Source organism: Sitophilus oryzae, unplaced genomic scaffold (assembly GCF_002938485.1).
Source record: "Sitophilus oryzae breed Bouriz unplaced genomic scaffold, Soryzae_2.0 scaffold_1496_pilon_pilon, whole genome shotgun sequence".
Taxonomy (NCBI): Eukaryota; Metazoa; Arthropoda; class Insecta; order Coleoptera; family Curculionidae; genus Sitophilus; species Sitophilus oryzae.
The window spans coordinates 1,199,171-1,212,799 of NW_022146165.1; the positions used below are offsets into that span (position 1 = coordinate 1,199,171).

A 13,629-nucleotide genomic window follows, 5' to 3' on the forward strand; every position below is an offset into this window, starting at 1 on the left:
GCAGAGCATTGAACTCTTATTTACTAGACAAGGCTTTCTACGCCGTAAATGAATTATATTTGAATTGAAAATCGAATTTGATTTTGAAAACACTGGTCTAATGTTTGCTATTGCTATATTTACTAATGACATCGAAATTAATTTATTTGGAGGTCATTGATATTTTGCTATAAACTGACTAAATATTTTTGAATATTATATTTTAATTTTTTTTGTTCTTTGACATTGTAAACATTTATAAACGTTTATTTTAACAATAAGACTGACAATATTATTTGTATAATGTTTTGTATTATCTTTTGTTTGTGTACCTTGTTTTTTTTACTTTGTTTGTTAGTTTACCTTTGTCTACAAATTGAAAAAATTTTTGACAATAAAGGCATTTATTTATTTATTTATTTATTTATACTTACGTGGATAAGTAAATCACTATGGAAACTGTCGCAAACATACATTTATCTTCTTTTTTTTCCTTTTAGAACTTCCACACACCAAATACTTTCTAGTCATTTTTACGAGTCCAACGAAAAAAAAAATATAATTGCACAAACTTAAAATTAACTTCTCACTGAACACACTTGCATCTTTGGCTATATAAAAGCGGTCAATAAAAGAGTGATTAATACAATTTTTAAATAAAAAACACAAAAAACAAGTAATGTGATAATGAGCCACCCTCGTTCCATTTGAAAAATTGAGATATGATTAAAAATACGATTTGGGCATCTTTTAACCTGTCATGACAAGACATGGAAAACATTAGACGATCAAAACTATTTTTCCAAGGCTCCTTGAATAAAAATTAGTGTTTTCAACACTGCCATGGCCCTCTATTGAAATTTAAAATTCGATTTTTCTAACAAAAATGTCAAAAGTTGACATATAATATGTCACTCTATTCAGGGTGTCACACAGTGCTTCGAACATATGGCTCTAGAGGACAAAAATCCAAAACTTCTCTTTTATTGTAGGCAATTTATTCAAACTAGGTTTATTTGACACAAATGATGAGTACTCTCATTGTATTAAATGATGATGTTCTTAGTCCCACGTTTATGAAAAAAAAATCTTATAAATAATAAAAATGTTGGAGCTGTGTTCCATCTAAGGAAATAATAATTTATAGTATGAAAACGGTGTAAGTATTAAATAAATCCCTGTGATAAAAAAGAATTGAAATAACATTAGAACATTCCTACAATAGATTCCTACAATATAAGCCTAATATAAGATAAAAATATTTTTCTTTAATTAAAAAGAAACATTAAAGTTATATTTAATTAAAAAAAAAACTTAAGATACTATAAATTTACTTCAACAAAATGCATAGATCGTAACTACTCTGATTCAGAAGAATCACTGCTGACAGAATCTTCCAAATTTATAGTATCCAAATCACAGGTAGATGAAGTATCCTCACATATAAGATATTTCTGTACATCATTTTCTAATATGTTACTTTTTCGCGTTGTTACTGTTCTTTTTGTTGGTATGAGGGGTTCGGATGTTAATAGATACCTCTTTAATAGACCATATCCATATATTATTTTTTCCTTTTCTTGGGTATGAGGTTTTATAATAAATTGAAAGATGGAAACTTTTTTTATGCGACGTTTCGCTCCAACATAGTGGACTTTTTCAGGCACGAATTTCAAGTGTGTCTCATTTGACTGGAAGGTCCATCAATATCTAATAAAGAACACATTTTTTGAAATACAAATAATTTTGAGTTCTTGTCCTTATGATCAAGCCAAGTATTAACAAGATCGGCATTGCTTATCAATTTTACTCCATCTGGAAAAGTATTATAAAATAAAGTTCGTCGCAAGCAGACGCAGGTGAACTATACAAAAATTAAAAGTGTATGAATATGACAACAAAAATATTCAATAAATACGATATGTTTTGATATGTTTTTTTTATATGCCTTTTTGAAGTTTGAAAACGTAAAATTTTTATACCCATTTAAGAATCATCTTAAAAAATAAATAAAAACTAAACAATCACGAACTTGTTTAGAAATAAATTTAAAGTACATACCTTGTTTAACAATATCCATAATCCAATATAAATAGTGGCTTTCAATTAAGTACGTACCGTTTAACTCCATAATATGCAGAACTACTATGAATATTATTATTTTCACTGATAAGATAATGATCGCAAAATTTATTTTTAGTGAAACTATTTGCTAACAAAAAACGCTGTTTATGAAAAATAATATACAGGATGGTTGAACATTGCTATAAGTGTAAAATTACATATCCAGATATTAGTAAATTTTAACTTATTTTTCGATTTTTGTCCATGGGACGAAGCACTGTGCATCATATCGAATAAAATAGAAATATACCGAGGGTGCCATTTAAAAATCAAAAGTTTTCATTTCCGGTGAAACAGGAAGTGACCAAAAACAATTGAATACGTCCAATCAATCCTAAATTATATTATATACTACCATACCAAATCTCGTTTTTTTATCTGAAAAAATAAAAAAGTTATGGGGGGTGAGCCACTTTCGAGACGCACCCGGTATAGACATTTTTCTTAAAGGTGTTCTCCTTTTTTTGTCGCTCATTATATTATTTACAGTTTAGTTACCATTATTCCTGTCTAACCTCAATTTTAAATTGGTCATATTATACTGAATAGATGTAACAGATTGAACTAAGTAGGTATAAGTTGAAATCATAGGTTGAAATGGATATCTCCTGAAATATAAAGTTACCACAACGTTTACCTTGAAATAATGTATTTGTTTACATATATAACTTTCTTAAAAATATCTACAGTATGTACCACAACAAATGAAGGATTTTTTTTTACACAATGATAAATTAAATCCTATGCCTACTCAAATGTGAGTAAACAATCAACACACTCACGCAAATTTAACAATGATCGTATTTCAAAATCGCAAAAGTAGGCGTTGTTTTGGTAACTATAATTAAATCTTATTGTTCTATCTAATTAACAAATTGACAAATTTAACAATATAGGTGTCATTATTAATCGTATAGCAGTAATGACACCATTTATAATCAAAGTGGTATAGACATAATTTTGTAATTATGTTTATTTCAAAATGCTAAGGTATATTTATGCTATTTTACAAGACTTTAATACTTTTAATTGCAGTTGAAAATGTACGTTATTTTTTAATAATATAAACGTTAAAAATGTGTCAGTTAAAAATACGTTTTTTTTTCAGATTCCACGAGAGCACAAATGGCACATCATCGTCACTTGTACACTTCTCCTGGTAGCTCAAACACAAGCACAAGGCGAACGAACATACGACACAGGAGAATGGATACCAGTTACGTCAACGCCATCCAAATCAAATGTACCTGTCAACCAAAATCAAGAACAAGTAGCCAGCGATAGAATACTCAATTTGGAAGTACCCGTCCAGAAATTTCCGGTCAGCAAAGAATACAGACCTATCAAACATGAAAAAATAAACCCGAATCATGTTCCGAGAAGACTGAAGAACCCGTCAGATTATAAATTCGAGACACCTCCACCACCTCCGTCTAGAAGAGTCCCTCAAATTAATTACTATGCTGAAAATTCTTCACCTTATACTTTTGAACACCCTCCTATACCATCCGCATCGCAAATAGTTGAGCAAGTGAAACAGAACTATCTGGCGTCGACTCAACAGAAACCTAACGCACAAGCTTTAACCAAGAACTACGTTCCAGTGCCGAGTATTAATCCAGAGGTACCTCCAGTTAACGCTCCTAGTGTTTATAATCAGTACCAGCCAGCACTAAACTCGAGCTATTATCAGTCTTTAAATCCAACAACCATAAACGACGGATTATATCAAAGTATCAATGCTATTAACAAGGTTAATGAGGTTATAGCACAAAACTCTCCTTCAACAACCATCCAGAAAACCTTACCGGTTTTAGAAAAACATACATCATCATATGAAGCACCACCACAACCAAACCAGAACGTCCAGTTGGTATATGTACCGGTAGAAAACCTAAAACCAACCCAACCACCACCAGTTCAACAATACCAAGCCCAACCTCAAAACATCAACCAGTTAAAATCATCACAAGCTGTTTATAGTTCTAAAATTCCAGCCCGTGAACCGCAACAGTTTGGATTCTCAAACCCTGTTAAATCAAATAGTTTTAACTATATCAACACACCTTCACCACCTGTGAAGAGTCCCGTTGAAAATAAACAAAAGAAACTCGATAATATCGAGAAAGACTTTGTGCAACAGGCTTACTACGCTCATAAATTGCAAGAAACGCTTCAGGACGAAATCAATCCGCTGTATCAAGATGGGACTACGGCCAAACCGAGACGTAAAGCACATCAACCACCGCTAGCTCTATTTTTAGAGTCACAAAGTGAAGCCGAAGTTTCTGATGCGCTAAATGTGCTTAAGGATGCTAAATCTATAGCTGTGCAGGATAGACTATCTCCTAATTCTCCAAGTGTATTTATTGGACCTTCAAGTTTGGAAGTATCTGAAGGTTATACCAAGTTTCCTTTGCCATACTTGAATAACTTAAACGGTAATAGAATTGAGCGAAAAATTGATCAACTACCTTTCTTCGTGGCACCAGTAAGTTACAGTACTCCACCTGGATACTCGAAAATCCCACTACCGTCTCCTCACGTAGGGTCTGTCGTGGTTTCCATACCCAGAGCTCCTTTAACAACTACAACTCGCCCGACTTATTTCAATCCAAATCCCTTTGGCTTAAATTATAACGGATACAATTTCGATTATCAGACACCAAGTCCTGTACAAAACTACGTAAACCCGAACTATCAAACTTATGATGCTGAAACAAATTCATTCCAAGCGACTCCAACAACGGAACAAGCCTCAGTTAATGGACAAAACTCTTTTAATGTCAGACAACCACCCCTTTACGAGACTCAAGATGCTTTAAGTAATCAACCTCAAAGAGGTGTACAAGAGAATTCTACACCTTTAAATACATACAAACCTATAGAAGAGAGTTATTCACGTGTACCACAAAACAATTATAATATCCCAACTACAACTCCACGCCAAAATGAAGTAAAAACTAACACCGAAAACGCAAATTCGTTAGATTTAGCTATAAACAACTTTGAATTACAACAGATAAACAATCAGTTTGAGCAGGAACATAGAAAAGTTAAGCATTCTACCACGACAAGACCACAAACTATCTCTCAGTATGATTTCGTGTCCAGTACAGTACAACCACTTCACACACAGAATGCTCAAGAATACAACACAGAAGCTCCCAGCAGAGGTAGGGTAAGAGATAGGAATAGAGGAACTGCTAAAGTATCTACAAAACCTCCTCTGGAAGAATACAAATATACAGTTCTAGAAGAATTCCTGGCTTCCATGAACAAACCCACAGAAAGTTATTTACTGGGAGGGGCGTTTGAGGATTCGTCGAAATTATTCGGTAATGAAGAAAGGACTGCTGTAAACCCTAATCAACCTTTAGAAAATGCAAAGGATGGTGAAAAAACAAAACCAATCCAGACAGGTGCACTTGAAACTCCCCAACAAGTTAATCAAGGTAATGTAAACATCGAAAATATTCCTGCATCAGTTTATAATTTGGGACAACAACAACAAACATATACCCTACTGGACAATACTCAGAATTCTCAAAACTTGCAAGGTGTATTACCAGTCAATTACAGTCCCACTGGTGCTGCACAAGATCAAAGAGAAAACAGTCATCTCGGTACTGTACAAAATAATCAAGCCGGTATTTCTGAACAATCCACCGATTCTCCAGCAGTTCAAACAAAGAGACGTAGATTACTTAGAAAGAAAGTTCAAAATACAAACAACGAACTGGAAACTACTGCTCCCGGTAGACAAATTACGTCTCCAGGTTTAGAACAAGCTCAAATACCAACCCAACAAGTCTTTGTTCAAAACATAAACAACGAAAATTATAACGCTGCCCCAGTTGAATCAAGTGTTCCAATTGAAAACTATAAAATTCCGGTTGATCCAAATGTTGCAACTGATCAAAATATTCCAATTGGTTCAAATGTTTCGCCTGATCTACAAGAACGATTAAAAGAGTTGGCTCCAAACTTGTTCCAGCCTAATTTCGATCAGACTTATATTAGCTTGCAGGACCAAGCAGTTAGAACGTTATTGACACCTAATGCTTTACCGCCTGCAACACAGGAAGAGCTTGTTGTAACTCCACTGAAAGATAAGCAGGTAATTTCTACTACGGAAGCTTATACAGAAATCATACCAAGCGTTGAGCCTGAAACTGAGAAGTCTACTACAGTTAGGGGACGAACTAGAGGTAGAGTACGAGGTAGAGCATCTACTACAACACCTGCTTCAACTGTTACGAGTAGTTCTCGAAGAACTGCCGGTAGAAGAAGGCCAACTTATACTAGAACTACGACGGAAAGAGTAACTTCAAGCTCCGAGTACGAACTTAAAGATGATTCAGTACGAACTAGTACGAATACTAGGCAAAGAACTCGAACTAGGGGTCGTCAATCACAGAATCAAGTCACCAAGAAACCCGCTGCAGTCCAAACAACAGAACAACAAGTTAAAGAACAACCAGTGGAACAAATTTATTATGCGAATGTAAATAATGAACAAATCGTACAAAATGTTCCACAATATACACAAAGTGATTTCCAACAAATAAATACACCGGTAGAAGCTAACCCCGAAATTAATGCCTATAATTATATACCAGTACAATCTTCAACAGCGAGGAACGTTTTAGTGGAATACGAAAATTATAACTATAACCCCACTTTGTCATCAAACATACCAATACAGAGTATCCCTACAGAAAATGCTGAATTACCTCTCGTACAAGAAATTGTTGAAGTCAAACCCATTCAAAACGAACAAGTTCAACAATATAACAATGCTAATATTCGTTCAGCTGGAATTCTTAACAACAATCCTGAAACAACAACCGCAAAAACTACTCCTACACGAGGAAGAGGTCGTACTAGAGGAAGATCTAGATTCACTCTTTCTACAACTACAACCACCACAACATCAAGACCTGTTACTAGACCAGCTACCACAGCTCGACCAGAAGCAGTGGTAAATGAAGAAACAGAGTACTACGGTTTTATAAGAAGTCCAAATTATCCTCAAAGAAATATTGAGGCTCAGGTTACACCTTCGGAAACAATCGATCAGCCAGCCATTCAATTTGTCGGAGAAATTAGACCTAAGTATACACCTACCAGAACAACAGCGCAAGCAGATGAAGAATTAGTATCTGTAGAAACACCCAGACCTAGAGTAAGATCAAGAACAAGACCTCCATCTTCAAGAACCACAAATACTTACAGACAGAATGACAATGATCTGGGAAACTCAAGAACATCTGAACAGTCTACAAGAAGACCTGCTAGGACTCGTGGTAGAGGATCGGCACATTATCAAGGAACAGAAAATCTTAAAAGAGGAAGCAAAGAAGAGGATGTGGCTAATCAAAATTATCCAGTAAACTTTCTGCAAAAATTTGAGTCAACGGCTGCTCCCCAAGTGACTACGCCAAACTTTCAAATAACTATAGGCCCCAATGAAGATGAAGATCTACTTGACCAGTCAGCTCATTCGTCGTTTTATCAAGCTAAAGTTTTACCAGCTCCAAACGATATTTCTGATGCACATGGTGCTAAAAAGGCATCGCTAAATAAGGAATACACAAAAAGTACTGAAGAAAAAGAAAATGATAGAAATGAAGAAATTTTAGACAATACAGAAAAGGATGATGATGTAACAGAAAGTTTGGTAACTACTCCTAGTCCTGAAGCACTTCCAATGTTAGGTACAACGAAAAAGTATGACACTGACTTCTCAGAGAAAGAATTTGAAGAAGTGATATCAGATTTAGAAAGCATACAAACCTACCCAACTGATGAGAGTGTTGTAACAACAACATCTACCCCTAACAGTAAAAGAAGAGGCGTTTGGAAACTTGTAAGACACGAACCAGTAGAACCACTTGAAGGATCCGAGTCGCAGAACTACAAAACTGTGTTGAATGGTTTTGAAACTATTGCAAAAGTTTACCCGTATACTAAGAACATTTACAGTGCCAAGAAGACATTCATCCCTACCACAGAGCTTAGTAATATAGTTTCAGAAGAAAATAGTTCAGATTCTGATGATAATAATGAAAATAATAATGAAGATATTATTACAACAACAGAGGATGATAAGAATGATGAAGAATCTTTAACCACGACAACTCAAGCAACCTTCAAATCTCAAGAGAGCATCTTTGATTCAATTTATGAAATGTTTGGATTGTTTAATAAAGAAAATCAAAATACCACTTTAACTGAACAAAGTACTACGATTTCAACAACTACACTAGTGAATCCAACGTTTCCTGACGAGATAACTGAAGACTCTAGTACTTCAGTTAATATTAATACAGATAAATACATCACTAAAGAAACTGAGGAAGATGTTAGTACTCCAACAACGACTACTGAGGTTTTTACGAGAAAATACGATGTGCACCCATGGAAAATGAAAGTTATTAAAACGTCAACTTCAACTGAAATATCTCATGAGACAGAAATTTGTTATAAGGGTCGATGTGTTAAATCAAAGGGAAGAAAAATGTCGAAATAAATGGACATAAACAGAAATTTCACTCAAATTTAATAGTGTATCATGAAAAGGCATGCTCTCATGATAACATAAATAATTATTTTGTATAGGTAGGTGTTTCCTACCAGATTGATGTACATAATATGATAACGTGACTGTTGTGTGTGATATAATAATAATTATAAAATTACGTTACTTCGAAGTGAACCAAAATACAATTTTTATTTACAAAAAAGAATTGTAATTTTGGATCACAATCATTCTGAAACAATATACTCATAAGTATTTTAGTGATGCTTGCCTAAAAAAATATTTTTATTTATTATTTCCTCTATTACAAAAATCATGTTATTTATTTTTCTAGGTAAACAGAAACTTGTATTACATTTAAAATAATGCAAATTTTTTAATATGTATAAAATTTATTAAAAATATAAGACAATAAATTAAATATTTTATAAGTTGTTTGATGGAACGACCAAAAATATGTGTACTTATTATTGGTTAATTAGTTCTATAATTTATCAATTATTTTAATTGTCATTTAAGAAAAATATGAATATAATAGGTTTCTTAATTTTATTTATTATCTGTAGTATATAAAAGTTAATAAACATTTATAATATAAATAGTGTTTTATTTTCCATATATAAAGAGCATTTCCAAATTCATAAGATTTTGATTTTAAAGTAAGATATGATGTCTACTAATTTCAACAAAATTGTAAATTTTATGGCAAAGTTATTTAAGTATAACTACATTTAAAAAAATTATTAGAAAAAAAAATTTTTTTGAATGTTAACTATTTAATTCAATTATGTTTTACTGATTTATAAAACGATGATTTAATATTATTTATAATACCATTTTAAGAAAAGATTCTAACAAATAAAATTGCTCAAAATCTTAAAATGGATATCTTGTTAGAGCATCCTGTATAAAACTAATATTTTTATTTACGTATCCATTTACACTTATTTATGAAAAATTATATTATTTACAAAATAAATCTATATAAACTAGATGATACTGTGGTGATACCTACTTCCAGATCTAATATCAATATGTTTCTTTTTATTAAATGCATTGTCTTTTTGTTATTTATATCAACCATACTAGCCAAAGTGGACGAGACAGTAAGTATTTAAAGTAAATTATAATATACAATCACTAATATACTAAATATTTTTTTACTTAATAGATTTTAGTGTAATTCAAAACGAAATATTCCTAATTTCACTTTTAAAAAATATATAAATTACTAGCTAATGAATAATAAATAACAAAATGTACAAAAGAATAAATAACAAATTGAACTAACAAACAAAAGTAAAATAATATTATTTTGACTATACATTTCTTTTTAGCAAAATTTACATTATTCTTTTGTCTATATTCAAAAAACTATATATCTATTTTTGCTATGTTTAAGTATCTTGCTGTAAAGTTTTGAATAATGATGAACAAATGCAAGACTCTCTTGGTCTTGGTCTTGCACAAAAAGCAAGGACCAAGACTAGCATTTGATCTGAAAACCCAAGACCAAAACTGACCAGTGCTAGACCAAGGCTGAGACCAAGTATCTGCAAGACCAAGACCAATAGAGTCTTGCATTTGTTCATCATTATTTAAAACTTTACAGTGAGATACTTAAACATGGCAAAAATAGATATAGTTTTTTAAATATAAAATAAACACTTAATCAAAATTTATTCATTTGCTACTCTTCGATAGTAAAGAAATGCACATATATTTTTATACCTATGTATATTCTGTATACAGCATCTTCCAGATGATCTCAAAAAGTCACTGCAAAAATTACATGATACATGCACTGAAGAAACCGGAGTGCAAGAAGGTAAGAGATTTTTTTATATAGTTTTTCCAACTATTAGTTTGTCCAATCTCAAATTTAGATTAACATTTTATTTCTTTTAAACAAAAATATTGAAAATATTATCAGATTTTTTTTTGTTTCATTTTAGAATTAATTGAACAACTAAAAAGTGGAAAATTTGTTGAAGACTCCAAACTCAAAGTAAGTATAACGGTATAGCTAAAATATTATAACTCGATGATGTAATGCTTGCCGTGAACTGCTATGTCCACGTTGGTTTTGTCATTTCGGGATCAACCAACCTCTCGCGACCGGTATCTGGACCTTTACCCTTCATCAAGTGAGCCCTGGTCGATTTCCTAAAATGACAAACACATATAACTGGATATAGAAAAGATTATTTTTTACATATTTATCTTTGATTAAAAATACCTACGAACAATTTTTTCAATAAGTGATAAATTTTGTATTGATTTCAGTGCTACGTAAAATGCCTCATGATGAAAGCTGGAGCTGTAAGTGTATTTTTTACTCGTCTCTAAAGTCGATTCACACATATCAGTCACATCTGTGACGGCTATTCATACATATCAGTCAAGAATTGTCCGCGCTTTAGTATAAATATACTATTTTTCTTAGATGGACACTGAAGGAAATATTGGTAGTGATGCAGCCAACAAATTCATCCCATCTGAAATCAAAAATGGACTAATATGTACGGTGGTCCATATATGCAACAAAAGACTAAGTAAGTTTGGAAAACATACTTAATAAGATTCATAAAGATATTTATATTGAGAATAAACTTTCAGAAAACGTGACAGATCATTGTGAAAAAGCTTTCTTAACAATGAAGTGCGTACATGAGGTTAACCCTGACGTAAGTAAAATCATAATCTTAATTTAATTAAATTAATAATTTAATTTCTTTTCCATAGGTATTTTTCATAGTTTAGCTCTTGCAACATATTCTGGGTAAAACTATTAGTAGAATAACCTTTACTAATTATTAATATTTTGTTTAAATAACAAAGTCAGTACCTACTGAGCTGACAGACACGTGCAAGGATAATATTGTTTAAAATGTATTTACAGAATGGTACATTTTGTTATTTTATATTATTTGTTCAAAAATAAAATATTTTATCTTAAAAAACAGTATTTGTATTTTTAATTATTTTATCTAAGTACATTTACATATATAATTAGGTAAATATAATTACCTATGTCGCATTAAAAAATACATACAACCCTAAATTTTCACCCTTCTACCATCAACCCCTATTTTTTAATAGGGATTTTTTAAAATTTTTTGTTACCATACTCCTTCAAAACGGCTTGACTGATTTTGATGAAATTTTATATGTAAATTCAGTAGGTCTGAGAATAGGTATTTATCTAGCGTTATGGTAGAATAGCTCTCTAGCTAAACTTCGCCCTATACCGTTTGTTTCAATTTTTCAACTTTCGAAATTAATGTATAAAGACGTTTTATTATTATTATTATCTATTTTTTATACCCCTAAGTGATAAGGGTGGTCTCCCCAATTTTTTGGATAAAAATTTTTATTTTTATTTTTTATGATGAGGCATTAAAAAATACATACAACCCTAAATTTTCACCCTTCTACCATTAACCTCTATTTTTTAATAGGGATGTTTTTTTTTAATTTTTTGTTACCATACTCCTCCGAAACGGCTTAACCGATTTTGGTGAAATTTTATATGTATATTCAGTAGGTCAGAGAAAAGGTTGTTATCTATTTTTTATCCCCTAAGTGATAAGATTGGTCCACCCCAATTTTTTTGACTTTTGGACAAAAGTTTGTGTCTATTTTTTTTAGGATGTGGCATTAAAAAATACATAAAACCATAAATTTTCACCCTTCTACCGTTAACCCTTTTTTTAATAATGATTGTTTTATTAAATTTTTATTACATATTACTCCTAAACGGTTTAACCGATTTTGATGAAATTTTATATGTAAATTCAGTCGGTCTGAGAATAGGTTGTTATCTATTTTTTATACCCCTAAGTGATAAGGGTGGTCTACCCCAATTTTTTTATTTTTTGGACAAAAATTTTTATTTTTATATCCTAAGTGATAAGGTTGGTTCACCCCAATTTTTTTTTACTTTTGTACAAATTTTTTTGTCCATATTTTTTTAAAATGTAGCATTAAAAAATACACACAACCCTAAATTTTCACCCTTCTTCTATCAAGCCCTGTTTTTTAATAGGGATTGTTTTATTAATTTTTTTATTACCTATTACTCCTCCTAAACGGTTTAACCAATTCTGATCAAATTTTATATGTAAATTCAGTCGGTCTGAATAGGTTGTTACCTATTTTTTATACCCCTAAGTGCAACGGTGATCTACCCCAATTTTTTTTATTTCTTGGACGAAAATTTTTATTTTTATTTTTTTTATGATGAGGCATTAAAAATACATAAACCCTAAATTTTCACCCTTCTACCATCAACCCCTATTTTTTAATAGGGATTGTTTTTTATAATTTTTTGTTACCATACTCCTCCGAAACGGCTTTACCGATTTTGATGAAATTTTATATTTATATTCAGTAGGTCTGAGAGACGGTTGTTATCTATTGTTTATACCCTAAGTGATAAGGTTGATCCACTCCATTTTTTTTTTACTTTCGGGCAAAATTTTTTGTCTCTATTTTTTAAGATATAGCATTAAAAAATACATACAACCCTAAATTTTCACCCTTCTACCATTAACCCCTGTTTTTTAATAAGGATTTTTTTTAATTTTTATTACGTATTACTCCTCCTAAACGGTTTAACCGATTTTGACGAAATTTTATATGTATATTCAGTAGGTCTGAGAATAGGTTACCTATTTTTTATAGCCCTAAGTGGTAAGGGTGATACACCCCAAATTTTTATTTTATTTTTTTGTAAAACGTTTTGTAAAAAATTTTCGCAAACAAAATTTTTTGTCTCCATTTTTTAAGATGTGGCATAAAAAAATACATACAAACCTAAATTTTCATCCTTCTACTATGAATCCCTATTTTTTAATAGAGATGTTAGTAATTCAATCGAGTTACCATACTCCTCCGAAACGAGTTGACCGATTGTAATGAAATTTTATTTGTATTATATTCAGTAGCTCTGAGAATATATTGTTATTTTTTTATACCTC

The 13,629-nt window shown here is 31.4% G+C and overlaps 2 protein-coding genes across 2 annotated transcripts in view; both read left to right on the plus strand.

Moving 5' to 3' along the window:
• LOC115877660 overlaps positions 1-9,163 on the plus strand; it is a 40,932-nt gene extending 31,769 nt beyond the window's left edge. The window contains exon 2 of the mRNA XM_030893922.1: positions 3,212-9,163. Coding sequence (XP_030749782.1) covers positions 3,212-8,638 — 5,427 coding nt within the window. The 3' untranslated portion in view covers positions 8,639-9,163. The remainder of the gene's footprint in view (positions 1-3,211) is intronic.
• Positions 9,164-9,576: 413 nt separating this feature from the next.
• On the plus strand, positions 9,577-11,586 carry LOC115877671 (general odorant-binding protein 83a-like). Its single transcript, XM_030893940.1, has 7 exons — positions 9,577-9,753; positions 10,400-10,475; positions 10,603-10,655; positions 10,934-10,969; positions 11,094-11,202; positions 11,267-11,334; positions 11,393-11,586. Exons 1-7 carry the CDS (start codon positions 9,598-9,600, stop codon positions 11,408-11,410), a joined length of 516 nt encoding a protein of 171 aa, XP_030749800.1. The 5' UTR covers positions 9,577-9,597; the 3' UTR covers positions 11,411-11,586.
• Positions 11,587-13,629: the final 2,043 nt, after the last annotated feature.

Excerpts from the sequence above, each read along its gene's own strand:
- LOC115877671 (XM_030893940.1), top strand. The coding sequence starts at position 9,598 with ATGAAAAATTATATTATTTACAAAATAAATCTATATAAACTAGATGAT. Across the intron at positions 9,754-10,399 it reads TAGCCAAAGTGGACGAGACA|CATCTTCCAGATGATCTCAA; the intron begins GTAAGTATTTAA and ends TTCTGTATACAG. Across the intron at positions 10,656-10,933 it reads TTGAAGACTCCAAACTCAAA|TGCTACGTAAAATGCCTCAT; the intron begins GTAAGTATAACG and ends TATTGATTTCAG.